The sequence below is a fragment of the Bufo gargarizans genome, chromosome 6 (assembly GCF_014858855.1).
Source record: "Bufo gargarizans isolate SCDJY-AF-19 chromosome 6, ASM1485885v1, whole genome shotgun sequence".
NCBI lineage: Eukaryota > Metazoa > Chordata > Amphibia > Anura > Bufonidae > Bufo > Bufo gargarizans.
The window spans coordinates 274,673,908-274,694,432 of record NC_058085.1 but is presented as its reverse complement, the minus strand read 5'-3'; the positions used below and the strand labels follow the sequence as shown (position 1 = coordinate 274,694,432).

The following is a 20,525-nucleotide window of genomic DNA, read 5'->3' as shown; positions in this document are numbered from 1 at the left end:
TTAGGCCCTTTTCATGCTGAAATTACTTTCTTGGCATTCTTGGAACCATACAGAATCTTTGTTTTTCTTGGGCAAAAATTATGCCTATCATTCAGGCAGACCATCCGGGAGATAAGGGGTACTTGGAGATAGAAGGGCTCAACAATGGTTGGTCTTATCTCATTTTATTTGGTGGCAATGACCAATTTAGGAATCTTCTCTACAGGGAAGCTATATTGTTATGAAACAATATGGTGGAGAATTGACCCAGGAAATACAAGGCCCTTCTGTCTTGGGTACCAAAACACAGTATCATAATAGGGCATTCTTTTGTCTGTCATTGTAACATCATGTCATTGTAACATCATTGTCATAGGAACATCATGTACCGTAACACAGTATGAACGGTGTACATGAGAAGTTAATCAGCAGAGTATTTGATTTCTCAGCAGTTTTTACTCTAGAGCAGTACTTCCTTCTACTAATGTAGTAAGGGAAGTGTGTCACCTACCTGTATTCAATACATCTCTCCTCCCACACTGTCTGTCTCCATGTGTTGAGCTTGTGTGCTTGTTTGGCTGGCCGCACATTAGATACTTGCTGGTCAAACACCCAGCATCCATATGGATGCTCAGCTTGGCCAAGTGTGCATGTGTTCAGTTGGGAGAATAAAGGCCCTATTATACTGTACAATTTCGGACAAATTATTGGGAATATACGAATGCTTATTTTTCCGAAAATTGGCCCATATACTCGAGGAGCCTCGTTCATAGGCATCTTTCATCAGGATGAAAGATGCCCAATTATTGGTCTGTGAATTTCCCTGTGTAATTAGGAGGAATGACTGCAGTAGCAATCATCCCTCACTTATTTAAAATTGACATCAGCCGGTATATTCATGCCGGTGAAAAACAAGTGCGAATAGACGATTATCATCCATCGTTGCTCGCATCAGGCAGCGTAATACCACCTTAGGGGGCTGTTCACATCTCCTTTTTGCTGCATGTCAAGAGGATATGTTTAGAAATACAGTAAAAAAGTACACAGACATATACAATATTCATTTAATGTGTCTGGCCAGCATTGCCCTCATTGTCAGATCCCAGTGTCTTTTGCACCTGCTTAGATTACTGTACAATGTACTGGAGCTATTGCAGTAAGGTAATGAGGGCCACATAGCAGTCCAAACGCATATTACATAGCAGTGCAACTTTTTCCTTCAAATAAGAAGTTAGTGAGTTCATATTATGTATCTTGTATTAGGTTTAAAGGTCTAACCTTCAGATTGTCTATTAACAACAAAGAGAAGAACAGTACAGAAAACTTTGACGAGAATTTAAAGGCGGCCCGCTTGATTTTCAGCTGAATGTGACTTCAAAATAAGTAAACAATTTTTGAAACTTTCCATCATGTTGTCCTCCTTTCAATATACAGTACATCTAATAATTATTTATGCAAGTACATATATGACATTAGTGGGCACAGACCTCATTGGCTAATGCAAGGGGGTCACAGTGTGTAAAGTGTGGCTATCCTTTTGACTTTTCTCCATCCAGCACTGAGTTGTGGTAATCCTCTAATTTTACAGCAACTGGTGGGAAAAATTATGTAGCTGGAGGGAAAGGGGACTTGGCTAACACTTAAATGGGTTCTCTGGGACGTTAACATGGGTGGCCTACATTTCTTGGCTGGTGAAGCTCCAACCTCCAGGAGTGCCCACAATCAGCACATCCTGGAATAAGATGTGCTGCAGTACCAGACGTGCCCCCTCATACTAACAAGCCACTGTGCCTATGTAAACTATAAAGTGTCACTTAAAATTACCTGAAATGTTGTCACGGCTTTTAATAGTATTCTCCCTGCAAAATGATTCTCCATATAGACTCTTGAGAATAGCATTGGCAATAGGAAGCATCATTGCGGTGGAAGCAGTGTTACTCAACCACATGGACAGGAACGCTGTTGTTATCATCATGCCCAGTATGAGCCTGGAATGAAAGACAAATATATTTACTCTGCTCAGTGTTTGGCAACAGAGTATTTGATTGATCAGATTGTCGTGTCTGCTTTTTTAAATCAATTTTATTGCTTCAATGTATATAAAACTTGAAGAAACTTTTCAAATCTTGATAATATATGTAGCTCCTATTCAGTCCTACAGTATGTCTTCACGGTTTCAGGCAACAAACAAAACTTGTGTACTGTGTGCAAAGCCTGTATTACATTTAGCGATCCTACAGGCTATTGTTATATTTAGCAATCCTTCCCGGCAATTGCCTGCTCGCTAGCGGAGAAGACATCTGCTATTACATGCAGTGATCTCCTACACAGCATGGAGAGGAGTGAGCGTTATGCCATTGCTCATCCCTATGCTGTATAGTTGTTTGCTGGCAGCAGATCGTGATTAGACAAACAATCTGCCACCGGCAAATCTTGTTCTTTAAACATGCTGAAAGATCATAATTGCCAGAAGAACGAGCATTTGCTCGTTCATCAGGTAATCAACGGCTGTAATAGACTGCTAGATGATTGGTAACGAGTGTTACTACGAACGCTCCTTAATGATCATCTGGCAGACAATCTGCCTGTCTAACATAGCCATAAAGTCTACTCCTGCCCCACTTCTTACCAACCTACTGACAATCAGCCATGGTTAGTACTCTACTATAAAGGGTATGTTCATGGTGCTAAATTTGAAGCATATGTCGGCACTTAAACATACTCCATTATGTGCCAAAGTATGCTTTAAACAAAAAAAACAAAAAAAACTTCCTTGGCTCTTTTTCCCATTTAGTCAATGGGAAGGTGTAACATTCAAATATGCTGCTGTGATTTATGGATTTCAGAGAAAAATAACACAGTCCTTACCGAGCAGGCTGGACTCCGACTAACATGAGCACCTTCAAGGCAATTCTCCTGTGCAGATTCCACTCCTCAATAGCAGCAGCCATGAGAAGGCCACTAAGGAAAAGAAAGTTTGTATCCAAGAAATATTGTGGACAGACTTCGCTGGATGGCAGGACTCCTAAGAAGGGGAATAGTACTATTGGCAGCATAGCGGTAACAGCCAGAGGAAGTGCTTCTGTACACCAATATAAGGCCATGAGTAGGACCACGAAGAGGCATTTTCCTTCCTGCAAATACAATTACAGTAATATTCTCAATTGGCTAACTATACATATGGTCCAAGTTAAGTCAAATAAGGTAAATGTGAACAAGACTCCGGGTCCAGATGGATTACATCCAAAAGTTCTTAAAGGGGACGTTTCACCGCTCCTGACATGTCTGTTTAAATAGCTACATGCATTTCCCATGTAATAACAATTCTGGAGCATCTATTCTTATGTCTGTATGTTGTGCCATTCCTCTGTTATTTCTACTAGAAGTTATGAATACATTGCTATTAGACATCAGTAAGGGTACAGAGGGGAGGTAACAGCATTTCCAGTTGACAGGCGGATGCGGCTGTTGATGACTTGCGGAAACGTGCACATACGCGGCGCACCTTCACCAGTTGCTCAGACAAATTGGGGTAGGTTTTGAGATATCGCTGAACCACTAGGTTGAACACGTGGGCTATGCATGGTATGTGTGTGAGCTTGCCAAGCTCCAAAGCTGCCATTTGGAAAGGTGCGCATTTAGTGCTATGGTCTGTGGGTGGGTGGCTGGATATTTGTGCTTTCATTCAAAGGCCTGGGTATAGACATCTGTACGCTGCGCTGGGACACAGAAGTGGATGTGCTAGCTGAAGGTGCTTGCGAAGGTCCAAGGTGCATGGCGGGAGGCATTCGGGCCTGCGTCTTGGACAGGGGATTGGCCAGCATGTAACACAGGGGAAGAGAAGGCAGTGGTGTGACCCGCAGACACTGGTTGTGGACCCAGCCGCTCAGCCCACCTATTAGGGTGCTTTGATGCCATGTAGCGGATCATGCTGGTGGTGGTGAGGTTGCTAGTGTTCATGGCCCTGCTCATTTTGGTACTGCACAGGTTGCAAATAACAATTCTTTTATCGTCCGCACTTTCCTAAAAAAAGCGCCAGACTGCGGAACACCTATCCCTTGGCAAGTGAGATTGCCGCAAGGGGGTGCTCCGGGTAACAGTTGCGGGCCTGTTTGGTGTGGACCACCTTCTCCCTTTTGCCACCCCACTGACTCTTCCAGCCTGTTGCGGTGCTGCGGATCCCTCCCCTTCTGTACTGCTGTCCTCGCTCGGCTTGCCACCTTCCCAGGTTGGGTCAGTGACTTCATCGTCCAGCACCTCCTCTTCCACTCCCTCACTCTGGTCATCCTCCTGACTTGTTGACCTAACAACAACCTCAGTTATTGACAACTATTTCTCATCCTCATCATGAACCTCTTGAGACAATAATTGCTGTTGACTTATTGGCAACTGTGTCTCATCATCATCATCCACCTCGTAAAACACTAATTGCTGTAACCCACCATCATCTTTTTCTGACTGTGGATGCTCAAGAGTTTGGGAATCAGTGCACAAGATCTCCTCATGTCCCTCTTCAAGCGGGCTTGGTGAGAGGGCCAAATCAAGGAATGGCGATGAAAAGAGCTCGTTGGAACATCCGAGTGTGGGATCACTTATTTGCCAAGACTCTCCATGGTGGGAGGAAGGAGGATCAGGGTGAGGATTCGGTTGACCAGATTCTTAGCTACTGAGACTGGACTTTGTGGAAGACAGGGTGGTGCTTAACTGACTGGAAGCATTATCTGCTGCAATCCAACCGACCACCTGGTCGCACTGGTGTGACTTTGAGAGTGGTGTCCTGCGCCGCTCTGCAAACTGGGACATGAAGCTAGGTATCGTGGATGAGTGTGTTTCTTGTGCGCTGGCAGCAGGCACAGTTTCACCGCACCCAGGGCCACGGCCTCTGCGTGCACGATCAGCAGCACGGCACATCCCTGTCCCTTACTGCTCGCCTTGAGCATATTAAATGGTATATATGCTTGCAAGTATGTCACACGTACAGAAGCACAGGTTTTGTAAGTGTATGCGCAAATAAATTAGACTGAATGTCACAGATATTTTGGATGCTCAAACGTTACACAGGAGATGTAGCGCAAGTAATGTTGCTGTCAGCAGCAGCCAAACAATTACGCTGATCATCACAGATATTTAGGATGCGCAAATGTAACACAACAGATGTAGCAGAGCTTGTGTCACTGTCAGCAGCGGCCAAACAATTGCACGCATTTTAGCGCAGGTTGCGCTAATAATATTTATTGCAGCCAGATAAAAAAAATAGTCTTTAGAAGGACTTTTGGGTCTCTAACACCTTTCAAGACTAAACCCTGCCTAAAAAAAAAAACTATTCCTGTCCCTACACTATCTGTCCCTTCTGCTGCAGCTCGCCCTGACTAAGACTGAGCCGAACCACGTGTCATCGGGTGCTATATAGCCAATCACTGTAATGCCAGTAACCAACAAGACTACGGCATTACAGTGAGTGCCAGTACTTCCCCGCAGGTTTATTGGCTGTGTAGCAGCCAACAAACGTGCAGGGAGGAGACTCGAGCATCGCGCTAAAACACACGCGGTGTTCGGCCGAATACCGAGATGAGTCAAAATGCTGTTCGGCCGAGCATGCTCGTCCAACACTAGTGGGAACCAGTTTTAGGCAGTCTAGCTTACCCCGTGCTAGGGGAAGGATAGTGTGCTGGGCACGTCTCTGTTGGACGTGCCCAAGCCAGCCAGAGCACCAAAAGCTCTGCTGGTCATGGAGACAAAGCTTGAAGCCTCAGGAGCCAGGAGGAAAGTTCCCTGGCATAACCAAGAGTCAGACTACAGAGAGAAGTTGCAGCATAAAGAAGAAGCTAAGTTATACAGCCAGCCTGTCGGCACAGTAGAGCCAGAGAGCAACAGATGTAGCAGAGTTGAGTTTGCCTGCCATAGTTTAATGCTGAAGCCTGCTGGAAAAAAGATAAAGTCTGAAATCTGTTTTGGAGAACGTTTTATACAAAGTAAAACTGCTATTCAACTTTATCATGATGTCTGGACTCAGTTACTTCTTCAAATTCTTTAACTATTCTCCCCTATTTGTCGGCTTCGGAGCCAACTCCTGGGGTCCAGCTGTATCCAGGTAGGAGCACAGTGATACAAAACACTAAGGGACATTTTAGGCCACCCTATACCACTCGGCCATTCCTACACCTGGGTACATATATTGCACATACAGTATGTCTAGGGTCTTTTGTAATGAGAGCACCGCAAGCTAAAGGCACTTTTAAGACCGGTGTCCAAAATGCTGGTCTTAATAACTGACCCCCTTAATTCTTTGTGCTTTTACGTACACCTAATAGAAATGTATTAGGTAAGATCAGGGCTGACATCAGAAATTTTGGGGCCCCTTACACAGCCCAAGGCCTGGGCCCCCCAACCCAATCCCTCCCCCCCCCCCCCCGGGCGAATGCTAATTTTTCCAACCCCTTGACTCAGCCCATTGACCACACCCTTTAACCCGCCCCTTTTTGTCGGCCACCTATTTAATGATTTTTTCATGTAACATTTTACCTGACCAGCTAATTTTAGATATTCTTAGTGGTCATCTGTGCCATTTTGGCCTCAAAACATTACATGACCCCCTACACTACATTACATTATTGACAACTGTAGTTTTTTACTTTGACTGGTGGTGGCCTAGGTGTGTTTATCAGCAGGTCTGCTCCAGTCACTGTTATGGGGGGATCTGTGGATGACACTGTTATAGGGGGATCTGTGGATGACACTGCTATGGGGGATCTGTGGATGACACACTGTTATGGGGGATCTGTGGACGACACACTGTTATGGGGGATCTGTGGATGACACACTGTTATGGGGGATCTGTGGATGACACACTGTTATGGGGGATCTGTGGATGGCACTGTTATGGGGGGGAATCTGTGGATGGCACTGTTATGGGGGGAATCTGTGGATGGCACTGTTATGGAGGGGGATCTGTGGATGGTACTGTTATGGAGGGGGATCTGTGGATGGCACCGTTATGGAGGGGGATCTGTGGATGGCACCGTTATGGAGGGGGATCTGTGGATGGCACCGTTATGGAGAGGGATCTGTGGATGGCACCGTTATGGAGGGGGATCTGTGGATGGCACCGTTATGGAGGGGGATCTGTGGATGGCACTGTTATGGAGGGGGATCTGTGGATGGCACCGTTATGGAGGGGGATCTGTGGATGGCACTGTTATGGAGGGGGATCTGTGGATGATACATACCGTATATAGCATCTTATGCTGTATGTGTCATCCACAGATCCACCTCATGACAATGTCATCCACAGATCCCCCTCCATAACAGTGTTCTGTGGATGACACTATTATGGGGGATCTGTAGATGACACTATTATGGGGGGGATCTGTGGATGACACTTATGGGGGGGATCTGTGGATGACACTGTTATGGAGGGGATCTGTTAATGGCACTGTTATGGAGGGGGATCTGTCGATGACACATACCGTATATAGCATCTTATGCTATGTGTCATCCACAGATCCCCCTCCATAACAGTGTCATCCACAGATCCCCCTCCATAACAGTGTCGTGCACAAATCCCCCTCCATAACAGTGTCATCCACAGATCCCCCCCATAAGTGTCATCCACAGACCCCCCATAAGAGTGTCATCCACGGATCCCCCTCCCTATAACAGTGCTGTCATCCATAGATCCCCTCCCCACCGCTCACAGTAGTATACGTTTATAAACTGTAATCGGTATCCTGCAGACAGTAACTTTAAATCAGCACTCATCTCTTTACTACCTTACATTCAGCTCCCTCCAGTAACAGGCAGTGCGGGCGGCAGCGCTCACTCACTGACGTCACACGCCTGCGCCGCCTAGTGGGAGGAGCAGGCGCGTGACTTCAGTGAGTGAGGGCTGCCCGCACTGCCTGTTACCGGAGTCAGTGTAAGATAGTAAAGAGATGAGCGCTGATTTTAAAGTTAACACACTGACACAAAAAAATTATAATATGGCTCGGGACCGGCTGGGCCCCCCGGGGTCCGGGCCCCTTACTGGGGTATCGGCTTTACCCCCTGATGGCGGCCCTGGGTAAGATTACCAGGGTGGTGGACTTTGCCTGCCCCCTGGTTAGAGAGTCTGGTTTGGGAAGAGCAAGGGAAAATACTTCTGCAAGCTTCTGAAAAATAGGCCCAAGTCCAGACAACTTTACAGTGGGATGCGAAAGTTTGGGCAACCTTCGTGATTTTCCTGTATAAATCGTTGGTTGTTACAATAAAAAATGTCAGTTAAATATATCATATAGGAGACACACACAGTGATATTTGAGAAGTGAAATGAAGTTTATTGGATTTACAGAAAGTGTGCTATAATTGTTTAAACAAAATTAGGCAGGTGCATAAATTTGGGCACCACAAAAAAGAAATGAAATCAATATTTAGTAGATCCTCCTTTTGCAGAAATTAAAGCCTCTAAACGCTTCCTGTAGGTTCCAATGAGAGTCTGGATTCTGGTTAAATGGTATTTTGGACCATTCCTCTTTAGCAAACATCTTTAGTTCATTCAGGTTTGATGGCTTCCGAGCATGGACAGCTCTTTAAGTCACACCACAGATTTTCAATTATATTCAGGTCTGGGGACTGAGATGGCCATTCCAGAACGTTGTACTTGTTCCTCTGCATATTTGCCTTAGTGGATTTTGAGCAGTGTTTAGGGTCGTTGTCTTGTTGAAAGATCTAGCCCCGGCGCAGCTTCAGCTTTGTCACTGATTCCTGGACATTGGTCTCCAGAATCTGCTGATACTGAGTGCAATCCATGCGTCCCTCAACTTTGCACTGGCCACAGTCCCTGCACTGGCCACACAGCCCCACAGCATGATGGAACCACCACCATATTTTACTGTAGGTAGCAGGTGTTTTTCTTGGAATGCTGTGTTCTTTTTCCTCCATGCATTACGCCCCTTGTTATGGCCAAATAACTCAATTTTTGTTTCATCAGTCCACAGCACCTTATTCCAAATGTGCTTTAGCCCACCTCAAGCGGCACTTTTTGTGCTGTGGGTGGAGAAAAGGCTTCCTCTGCATCACTCTCGCATACAGCATTTCCTTGTGTAAAGTGCGCCGAATGGTTGAACGATGCACAGTGACTCCATCTGCAGCAAGATGATGTTGTAGGTCTTTGGTGCTGGTCTGTGGGTTGACTCTGACTGTTCTCACCATTCGTCGCTTCTGTCTATCCGAGATTTTTCTTGGTCTGCCACTTCGAGCCTTAACTTGAACTGAGCCTGTGGTCTTCCATTTCCTCAATATGTTCCTAACTGTGGAAACAGACAGCTGAAATCTCTGAGACCGCTTTCTGTATCCTTCCCCTAAACCATGATGGTGAACAATCTTTGTCTTCAGGTCATTTAAGAGTTGTTTTGAGACCCCCATGTTGCTACTCTTCAGAGAAACTTACAATTGACCCCCTTAAATACTCTTTCTCATAATTGGATTCACCCGTGTATGTAGGTCAGGGGTCACTGAGCTTACCAAGCCAATTTGAGTTCCAATAATTAGTTCTAAAGGTTTTGGAATCAATAAAATGACAACAGTGTCCAATTTTATGCACCTGCCTAATTTTGTTTAAACAATTATAGCACACTTTCTGTAAATCCAATAAACTTCATTTCACTTCTCAAATATCACTGTGTGTGTCTCCTATATGATATATTTAACTGACATTTTTTATCGTAACAACCAACGATTTATACAGGAAAATCATGACGATTAACAAGGTTGCCCAAACTTTCGCATCCCACTGTATATCTGATGCTACAACTGCCTGAGAAGATACTTTATCATCGGTTCCTTCCTCTAAAGGAAAGAGGCAAAACATCTTAGGCTACTTTCACACTGGCGTTTTGGCTTTCTGTTTGTGAGATCCGTCATGGGTTTTCACAAGCTGTCCAAAACAGATCAGTTTTGCCCTAATGCATTCTGAATGGAAAAGGATCTGCTCAGAATGCATCAGTTTGCCTCCGTTCCGTCTCCATTCTGCTTTGGAGGCGGACACCAAAACGCTGCTTGCACTGAGACAATCTGGCCCAATAGAAAACGGATCCGTCCTCTATTAACTTTCAATGGTGTTCAAGATGGATCTTGTCTTGGCTATGTTAAAGATAATACAAACGGATCCATCCCGAACGGATGCAGACGGTTGTATTATCTGAACGGATCCGTCTGTGCAGATCCATGACTGATACGCACCAAACGTGAGTGTGAAAGTAGCCTTAGATGGTCCAGAACCAGGAAGGCCATGCAAGATAGTGTCAGTGATGTATTTGTTTGTTTATGGCAAGAGACTTTGTTGCTGTGAAAGGGGAATATTGTCTCTGGCACATACTACACTTTGAGATGAACTAGCCATCTGTACCTAAAAATCTGCACCCCTCGGTCCAATTAAAGAAAGAGTTATCAAGAACAGAGTAGTAGTCCTGTGGTTGTTTGGAGAGACTGCAAATTGTCCCTAGAGAGAGAGAGTCAGTGAGTACTATGATCACCATCATTGTTGCCCTTACACATCTATTTTGAGGAGACTATGCTGTGATATACATTAGAAATGTACCAATCCTAACTATTGGTTCTACAATTCTTATCATCTTCAGCAAAGAGACTTGTATTGTATCACTAAACTGGGCCTGGTCATTGCCTCCACCATCTGGAGGGCCCTGCATGCATACTCCTGCCTTGCACCTTGCTAACCACCTAATATCAAGGCCACCTCAACTACCATCAGGTATGATCCCCAAAGTCAATGAATGCCCTGAGGGAAGAAAGGGTGTCTCCTTCATTCACTGCATCGCTCCAGGGAATGCCAGAGGGAGGGCTGCCCCCATGAACTGTGAGTACTACTACCCCTCTCAGGGCCACCCCTCACATCCTTTCTGCCATGCGTCCTGTCTGGGCCACTATAGGTGTTTTTCCGTTACTGGGACTTGGAGACTGGTCAGGTTTGAGGGAAAGCTGAATGGAGTGAAATTCCAAGATATTCTTAATGAAAACTGCTCTGGACCTTAGACTGAGCTGAAAGTTTACTTTTCAACAAGAAAATGACCCTAAATGCATAGCCACAACAACATAGGAGTGGTTTAGGGACAACTCTGTGCTTCGGTGGCCTAGCGAGAGACCTGACTTGAACCCAATAGAAACTCTCTGGGAAGACATAAAATTGACTGTCAACTGACCGTTTCCATCCAACCGAACAGAGCTTGAGAGGATCTGCAGAGAAAAATGGCAGAAAGTCCCAAAATTTACTGAACTTTGTGATTATTGGGTATTGAGTACAAAATGAGGGGGAAAAGCTGGAATTTGTTTTCATTTCAGCACAAGGGTGCAATATAACAACACCTGAAAAAAGTGAAACGGTCTGAACAAGACTTTCCAAATGCATTGTTTGCATAATTACATACAGTAGATCTTACATTTTAAGCCTAGGTCCAATTCAGCCCCCAAAATTTCAAAATTTAAATAGATATTATATAATGTCCAAATAAGAGAATGAAAAATATACATTCAACTGGCAACAAAGAAGGCTGCTGATGCTGGATGTTTCATTTATCCCCATGATTTTCAGGTCTGTGAGATAAAAACATGGGGTACCCATGGGTGGTACACAGGTGGAAGTTGCCTCCAGACCCTGGTGCTATAGGGGGCTCCTAAGATATTATGATTAGTGGGTCTCTTTTACAGAATTTTCATTGTGGCCCAGGATCTTCAAATCAGGAAAGGAGGTTCTGAGCTGTTTCTATGGGACTAAGATTCATTACACCTGCAATGTTACAGTAGATTTTGCTGTCAATCTCATTTGCAACCAAAGGCAATAACGTCCCATGGAAATAGGCAATAACGTCCCATGGAAATGTACTTGTAAGGATAATATATAATCCTGGTTTATTAACAAAATGGATTATGGCACTTACTGTCACCATATTACTTAAACACGGATTTAGTGGAAGCTGACAGCACTACTGCGCTCTGCGGCATGTTATAATGTGGGGGAACACTGCCAAAGATTTTGATGATGGAAGCAGTTTATACAAGTGGAGTATTGTTCACTAACACATTTCACTCCTGTGAAGAAACTGGGACAATCAGATGTTTAGAGTCTAATGAGGACAACAGGGATATTTATGGGTGGAAACAGACACAACTCAATAAACAGGCCTCTTTAAAGGGTTAATCATTACTGCTTTACAGTGAATCGTTACCTTTTTGGAATCTTCATGAGATTATACCATGAATTACAAAGGGCATGAGTGACCAAAATGGTTACATGGAGCACTTATATATATAGCTCCGCTGCACACACATTGCAATTAGTGAAGTTTATTAAAGGAGCTATCGCTACATCTTGTTATCAATTGATGCTGTGCCCGGCAATCAGCTGACTGTAGCAGGTCCTCATCCAGAAGCCCCTGGCCAGAGGAAGCTGCTGCTGTCCATACAATTAACACATAGGGGGAGATTTATCAAACTGGTGTAAAGTTACTGGCTTAGTTGCCTGTAGCAACCAATAAGATTCAACCTTTCATTTTTCAAAGAAGCTAGTGAAAATGAAAGATGGAATCTGATTGGTTGCTATGGGCAACTAAGCCAGTAACTTTACACCAGTTTGATAAATTTCCCCCATAATTCAAGTGTGTTTCCCGAGTAGTGGACACCTTCTGCCATCCATATGCCCTACTAGGGGTTGTAAGCATGAAGCAATCCATAGACATACAGCATGATCTAGTTTAAGCTGGGAAAAGGATTGCCTAATTAGAGGCCTAATGGGTGTTTTTAGGGACACTAAAGTAAAGAGCTATGTCATCTCACCAGACCATGGTATTCAACAGACAAGCTATCGCTGTAGAAAGAGAAGAAGATCCTGCATGGGCAGAGAAATAACAATAAACACTGGAGTTTTATCGAGTGCTGAATAATTCAATCTTCTACACAGAAATTATGTTTTTAGGGACTGCAGATGTCCTTTTATAAAGGGGTTGTCCAAGATTAGAAAAACTTGACTGCTTTCCAATAACAGCCCCTCACCTGTCCATGGGTTGTGTCTGGTATTGCAGTTCAGCACCATTTAAGTGAATGGGGTAGACTTGTAATACCACGCACAACCTGTGGACAATTGTAGCACTATTTGTGGAAGAAAGAAGCCACCTCTTCTACGGTAGTCTGGGAGTCCTGAAAACCCCCTTTAAAAGTATAGCTACCCCTCCTTCTTAGCTTTTCTAATGGACATCTGTAGTGTCCGGGAGAGTAATACCCCGTCACTACAGAAGGGTCACTTGGGTACTGTCGTTCCCCCTGTATTTATGGGGAGGTTGGTATAGAACATCTTGTCAATGTACTGCTATGTATTTCCCTGTTACTGTGAAACGTGCATGTGCAGGCCGGCTAGGGTGTTATTCCAGCTCTGAGTCACTAGAGGGAGCTAGGGAGCCCTAGTTTATATAAGGCCCAGTCAGGGAGTAGTAAGCAGGCAGACAGTGGGAGAAGGAGTCAGAGATGATCCTGTGTCTGAGTTAAGGCCAGGCCATGGGCCTGTGAGAGTAGAGCAGGCCTGAAGCCTGCCGACTAGGAGAGGGTGGTATAGGCCCTGTAACCGGGTTCCGGATCCAAGGAAAAGGTTCCCCTCCTGAGTCATCATCCGTTTTATCCGAAACATCATAATCAACCAGCCGGGACACAGAATACAGCAGAGGCCATTCTGATAAAGCAAGAGGTACTCAAGATAACAGAGGAGGTACTAGATAAAAACAGCTTCAAGGATACGCCAGAGATAGGGCATTAGACCTTGGAGAATAAGTCACATATATTCAGGACCAGTCAGGAATAGAGCGCAAGCCGCCTGTACTGCAACTCCTGTGATTAACACTCTGAAAAAGAACATTGCTAAAACCGGCCAGTCTGTCACTTCTATGAACCAACTGTACTAATATACAAACCAACTGTCTTCCAATGGAACTGCGCTTCCACCTATGTCCGTGCATGATTATTACTGACAATCAGTAAAGTTCCAGTTTTGGTTGGCTATCCCGTGGTAACTTCATTATTCCACATAACATTACACGGCGTGTCACCGTTTAATTGACACTGGCGTCACGAATATTTACGAACTGCCTGTTCCAGTCGCTGCCCAGATTGAAGACGACAGTGAATCCCAGGTTAGTGGGTTACTCTGCACTACAAAGCCCAGCATACACTACTGACCCCCTGGGACACTGCATCGCTCTTTTTGGCGTCACAAACAGGATACGCATACTTCTGAAGTGCAGAGAAGTGTGAACTGTGTGCTTTAACTATTCCACCACCGTATTGCAAAGACTGTAACCTTTATTCCCCAAATCTGTGGATTACAATCGTGCCTGGGAGGAATCGGAGGCGCTGGGCTATGCCGCGCTACCCCCAGAGAAAAATCGAATTGTTGGACTGTGACTTATTGGACTTTTCATCAACCTGCTTGCTGTCACTGAATTGCGGCAACAGGACACCCAAGATGGCCGCCGACGCTATGGAGCTTTTTACTGCGCCATCACGATGTACAGAGGCGTGAATATTTGGCGCCAAAACCCTCCAAGAGGGAGGAGGAGATTGCCCTGAAGCGCCACCCACCTTGAGGAGTGATGATGCGGCTGACTTCCCTGGAGAGTTACGCCTGGGAGGCGGGCCTGAGATGGAAGTAGACCGGCCCAGTGAGAGGGAGGAGCCAGTGTGGACTCTGAACTCAGCGGAAGAGGAGATGGCAATGGCGGACGCTGGGAGGCCCGAATTTGATGCCACGTGTGAGTGGGGCGCCACTCCACCGGACTGTCCTGCTTTGGAGGCATGGGATCCCCCAGCCTGGGCGGCCGGTTTCAAAGAGCAAGCCATCGATCTTCGAGTGACCCGTCGCCGGCATGCGCAATGGCCGACAATAATGGCCGAATTAAAAGCCGCGGTCGCGAAAAAAAATACCAGCCGGAAGAAAAGATTCGAAGAGATGGCTAAATCCATTCAAGGGGACTCCTTCCCAGGTAAGCCCCAGCTGGAAAGGTGCCGCGGGATCGTGGTGGCCTTTGATAAGGAGCGGGGGTTCGGATTCATCCAGGAGCTGGGGACTGGCCGGGACTTCTTTGTCAACCGGCGCTCAGTAAAGCGGCACTATCTCCCAGAGCGCCTCCATAACTTGACATTAGGGGAAATAGTTGAATATACCCCAGCAGAGAGCTTAAGGGGCCCCTATGCTACCGCCGTCACTCGCCCGAAGGCGCCGGCTGAAACTTGGGACCCAGAAAAAGAGGAGACAGACCCGAGTGAGGCAGAGGAGGCGAGAATTGGGCCGGCCCGAACCACTCACCTGCATAGTCAGATTTATCTAGGCCCCGATGTCTTTTGGGAGCCCATCGTTTTGCAGGGGCCGGAGGAACAATACCCCCCTCCCGATGCGGTGATGCGGGAGGTGGAGAAAGAGAGGCTAGACAGCTACCAGCGGGCGGAGGACTGCGCAGAGGCCCGGCGTCTAGCAGCAGCTGCCGTAGTCACACTAGAGGCCACTGTTACCGGACCCCCGGTAGCACCGCTGATCAGCACAAAGGCCGACATTGAGGCCCTGCGCAAGAGGATCTACTGGGTGGAGGACCTCGGGTACGCAGGATGCGTTCAGTGTATCCCGTTTCCCAGAACCGATGCAGAGATGGAGGCAATGAAAGACAAGCCTCCTCCTTTAAAGATCATAAGAGGGGATGGATTCCAGATATGGCCTGCTAGGCCAGAACAGTTGCTGCAAGAACCTTTTGTTGAGTCTTCATCAGATGAGGAGTATGATACTCGTCTGTGAGTAGGCCTTGCTAGATGCTTATCTCCAACATGGCCGAGTTGTCCCTCCGTTTGGCAAAGCTGGTGAAGCTCGCTGCCAGTTCTACACGGCCGGTGGCATGATGACCAAGAGAAAGTGCCACTGTATACCACAGCTCCCAGCCTGCCCATGTTGTATTTGGGACACCCGGCCTGCTGCTAAAAATATCCCGGTTGTGCCTTAAGTTTTGCACCAATTTCCCGTTTTACCCCCATTTCAGGTTGAAAAGACATTTTTATGTCAGCACTATTTTAAAGGGTAAGCAGGACTTGCCAGGATAACATGGCCCTGGTATTGTTAGAGTCCTGTATTGTCATTTTATATATGTGCTGCTGACTGTATTTAATAACCGGTTTTTATTCACGTCTATGTGCCCAGAGATGGACTTCCTATGTGCAAGCCTCTGAGAGGTTGATTTTATTATGGACTTATTTATTGTCATGGACTATCCTGGTTCTTTAGACATCTCGCTGTGCCAGGTCAGCGCCCCCGTTCCACTCACTATCCTGAGAAGAAGAGATCGACGCCCCTTGTCACCGCACTTCACCTTTGCCAATTGGGTCTGATATGAGTGTAAATGACATATATGTATGCGTGCATGTGTCTTTCTCTATTTCAGGTAATGATTCCAGTTGGGCGGGCCCTGATGGAGTACGAGGTCGTACTCAGCTTAAAGCAGCGGGGTATGTAGTGTCCGGGAGAGTAATACCCCGTCACTACAGAAGGGTCACTTGGGTACTGTCGTTCCCCCTGTATTTATGGGGAGGTTGGTATAGAACATCTTGTCAATGTACTGCTATGTATTTCCCTGTTACTGTGAAATGTGCATGTGCAGGCCGGCTAGGGTGTTATTCCAGCTCTGAGTCACTAGAGGGAGCTAGGGAGCCCTAGTTTATATAAGGCCCAGTCAGGGAGTAGTAAGCAGGCAGACAGTGGGAGAAGGAGTCAGAGATGATCCTGTGTCTGAGTTAAGGCCAGGCCATGGGCCTGTGAGAGTAGAGCAGGCCTGAAGCCTGCCGACTAGGAGAGGGTGGTATAGGCCCTGTAACCGGGTTCCGGATCCAAGGAAAAGGTTCCCCTCCTGAGTCATCATCCGTTTTATCCGAAACATCATAATCAACCAGCCGGGACACAGAATACAGCAGAGGCCATTCTGATAAAGCAAGAGGTACTCAAGATAACAGAGGAGGTACTAGATAAAAACAGCTTCAAGGATACGCCAGAGATAGGGCATTAGACCTTGGAGAATAAGTCACATATATTCAGGACCAGTCAGGAATAGAGCGCAAGCCGCCTGTACTGCAACTCCTGTGATTAACACTCTGAAAAAGAACATTGCTAAAACCGGCCAGTCTGTCACTTCTATGAACCAACTGTACTAATATACAAACCAACTGTCTTCCAATGGAACTGCGCTTCCACCTATGTCCGTGCATGATTATTACTGACAATCAGTAAAGTTCCAGTTTTGGTTGGCTATCCCGTGGTAACTTCATTATTCCACATAACATTACACGGCGTGTCACCGTTTAATTGACACTGGCGTCACGAATATTTACGAACTGCCTGTTCCAGTCGCTGCCCAGATTGAAGACGACAGTGAATCCCAGGTTAGTGGGTTACTCTGCACTACAAAGCCCAGCATACACTACTGACCCCCTGGGACACTGCACATCCCCTACAAGGAGGGCAAATAAAATCCATCCATATGGAAATCTAAGATCGCATTAAGATTTTATTTTACCAGTCCAGGTGCTGTCCGAGACTCCGGATGTTGAATGGACAGCACCTTTATGGACAGGGGCAACTCACATGTGCGATTTTTCACAGGGACCATTGGTCCCTGCATAGGACATCACAGTATGCAATATCCAGCTCTGATTTTCCAGCAAGACTCAGTCATTCAAAAGAGTGGGTCTGCGAGAAACACGGATGTTATCCATGCGCAGTCCTGAAAGACAGTTTTCCATCTAAGATAATGGATCTCTGATGGAAATGGCTAAGGCTACTTTCACACTAGCGTTCGAGCGGATCCGTTCTGAACGGATCCGCTCATATTAATGCAGACGGTGGCTCCGTTCAGAACGGATCCGTCTGCATTATAACTTAGAAAAATTTTCTAAGTGTGAAAGTAGCCTGAGCGGATCCGTTCAGACTTTACATTGAAAGTCAATGGGGGACGGATCCGCTTGAAGATTGAGCCATATGGTGTCATCTTCAAGCGGATCCGTCCCCATTGACTTCCATTATAAGTCGGAACGGATCCGCTCGCCTCCGCACGGCCAGGCGGACACCCGAACGCTGCTTGCAGCGTTCAGGTGTCCGCTCACTGAGCGGAGCGGAGGCTGAGCGCTGGCAGGCGGATGCATTCTCAGTGGATCCGCCTCCACTGAGAATGCATTAGGGCCAGACGGCTGCGTTCAGGGCCGCTTGTGAGCCCCTTCAAACGGAGCTCACGAGCGGACACCTGAACGCAGGTGTGAAAGGAGCCTAAAATGGATGCAAAATGTGCATAACTGAGGATAACAGATACTTAAAATACAGTATTTGTTTTTTGTTTATTTTTCTGTTTTTCTGACGGATTGAAAGAATGGAAAACGAAATGATGACGTGAACCTGGCTTAACGCTTTGAGTGGATCTAATATCCTGTCACCATGACATCTATTGTCTGACTTCATAATCTGAAGTGGACAAGGACAATCCTGATCCTCTGTTTCGTGAATTTTGATCCCAACCTATATGGAGACCAGAGAAGCAGTAAAGTCAATAATTGCCTTCAGTCCTGATGGAATCAGCATTGTAAGCAAATAAAACAGCATTTAATTGCCCAATCAGTGTACACAAGATTATTGTGCAACCAAGGTAAAGATAGGAACAAAAACTAAACTGAGAAGGTCCCGTGGCCTTGAGCCATGAATACAGACAGGCCAGTCTTAAGCAGTTCCAGATTTCACACACTTGGTCAGTGCTGTCATCACTAGGTGTTCGAACAGGCAGACCATAGTGACAGAAGATCTGCCTGTAAAAACAAAACAAAACATGGAATCCTAGATTAGAGATTGTCAACCCATTTATCGCGATCAAAAATTGTGGGATAACTCAGAAGCTATTGGCTCCTTGTGGTTCATCTGTTTAGACTATAAGGCTACTATAGAGCTGCGGCCTACTAAAGAGCATACCTACATTGGAATTTTTTTTTTTCATTGATTCATAAGGTAAGACAATCTGCTTAAGAGACCCTCTTGCGCTCAGCTGAGACTTTGGGGAACACAAGGAGGAACCATTAATCTTGAGGACCCCTGAAGTGGTACAATTATCTTGTGGGCCCTATATGGGCACTTTTAATGTCAGGAGTAGTATGGAGAATCTAGGCAACAAATTCCGCACAGGAGATTCAAGGCTGGAAGAGATCATCATGGTGGTTTGGAACCAATGGAGAATATGAGGAAAGAGAATCTCTACAACAGGGATACACAACCTGACCCTTGGGGCCACACATTATATGCATCCCCCAAATACCTGGTCACAGACATGCCTCTCTGTGTCTAGTGACTACCCACACGTGTTTTCCATCTAATAGGTGTCCTGGATATGTAACCAGCACTTATCACACATTTATGGTATAAACAAGTGATGTTCCATGCAACTTTCAGTTAGTAATGTACCTTTAAGTTTTATTTTTGGCCCTTGGTATTGGTGCAGTCTGACAATGTGGCCCCCGAAGACATCACCTGTCAGTCACTGGAAGTAACCGCTGTGTGTTGTTCCTGCAACTGTATCTTACAGGTGCTGTATTTAATTTAAACAGTAATATCCATCCAGGGACAGTGCGTTTTAATACCCTTGCTAAAGCCCTGTGCTCACAGAATTCTCCATATGCACCTGTTATAACTTAGGACCATGTAGATCTTAACAGCCTCCCAAGTTTCAACAGTAGATCCCCATCTCTCTAAGGTTAACTACATCTGCCCTAGATGAACACCCCCTTAAAACCTAACTCTCTCCTATAACAAAATATCAGACTCCTAGCAGATCTAGTATTCTTTAGTAATTTCCCCCTATAAAGGACAGGAGGTATAACTGATGCACTCTTACCTGCGGTGGAAGTGTTATAAGAATAGGACACAGGATCACAGGAGTCACAAACAAGATGATGAATTTCCTAACACACCAGATTTTCTTGACCAGAGCTACAATTACAGACATTGTGCAGGAGGCTGGAGCTGCTTGGGAGCTGCTGGTTATATCAGTGTGGACAGGAGCTCCAGTGTCAAATTGTAATTCAAACAACACACCCCTGAGCCTTGGACCTCCCTCTGCCCCACACAAGCACCATCAGACCTCCAATTTTTTTTTCTTCTTGGAAAATGATTTCTAGGACTGGGTTATCTTATAAGCTTTGAGTATTTCACAACATCCTCAGGTCCCTTTGTCATAAAAAGTTCTCCCACAGCAGTCATGTCACCCTAGAATGCTGACTGTCAAATGTGCCTTGTAATTACCCCAAATCCCATACTGCATGCAAATATTTGTAATTCACCAGTTTGGGAAAGCTGGGTGCCAAACAATATGGCTATTATTACAGCTCCCACAGTGATGTTATCCAGTTGCTAGAGTCTAGAATCTTGAGGGTCAAATCAGTCTAGTTATGCACAAACATATTTCCTTCTTCCGTATCTTGGCCCTCAGTTTTGGAAACCAATATCAGGA

The 20,525-nt window shown here is 45.7% G+C and overlaps 1 protein-coding gene across 1 annotated transcript in view; it reads right to left on the bottom strand.

The window, feature by feature from the left end:
* SLC13A3 (solute carrier family 13 member 3) overlaps positions 1 to 20,105 on the bottom strand; it is a 52,503-nt gene extending 32,398 nt beyond the window's left edge. The window contains exons 1-3 of the mRNA XM_044297865.1: positions 19,911 to 20,105; positions 2,848 to 3,113; positions 1,804 to 1,967 (exon numbers count right to left, since the gene is read on the bottom strand). Coding sequence (XP_044153800.1) covers positions 1,804 to 1,967; positions 2,848 to 3,113; positions 19,911 to 20,021 — 541 coding nt within the window. The 5' untranslated portion in view covers positions 20,022 to 20,105. The remainder of the gene's footprint in view (positions 1 to 1,803; positions 1,968 to 2,847; positions 3,114 to 19,910) is intronic.
* Positions 20,106 to 20,525: the final 420 nt, after the last annotated feature.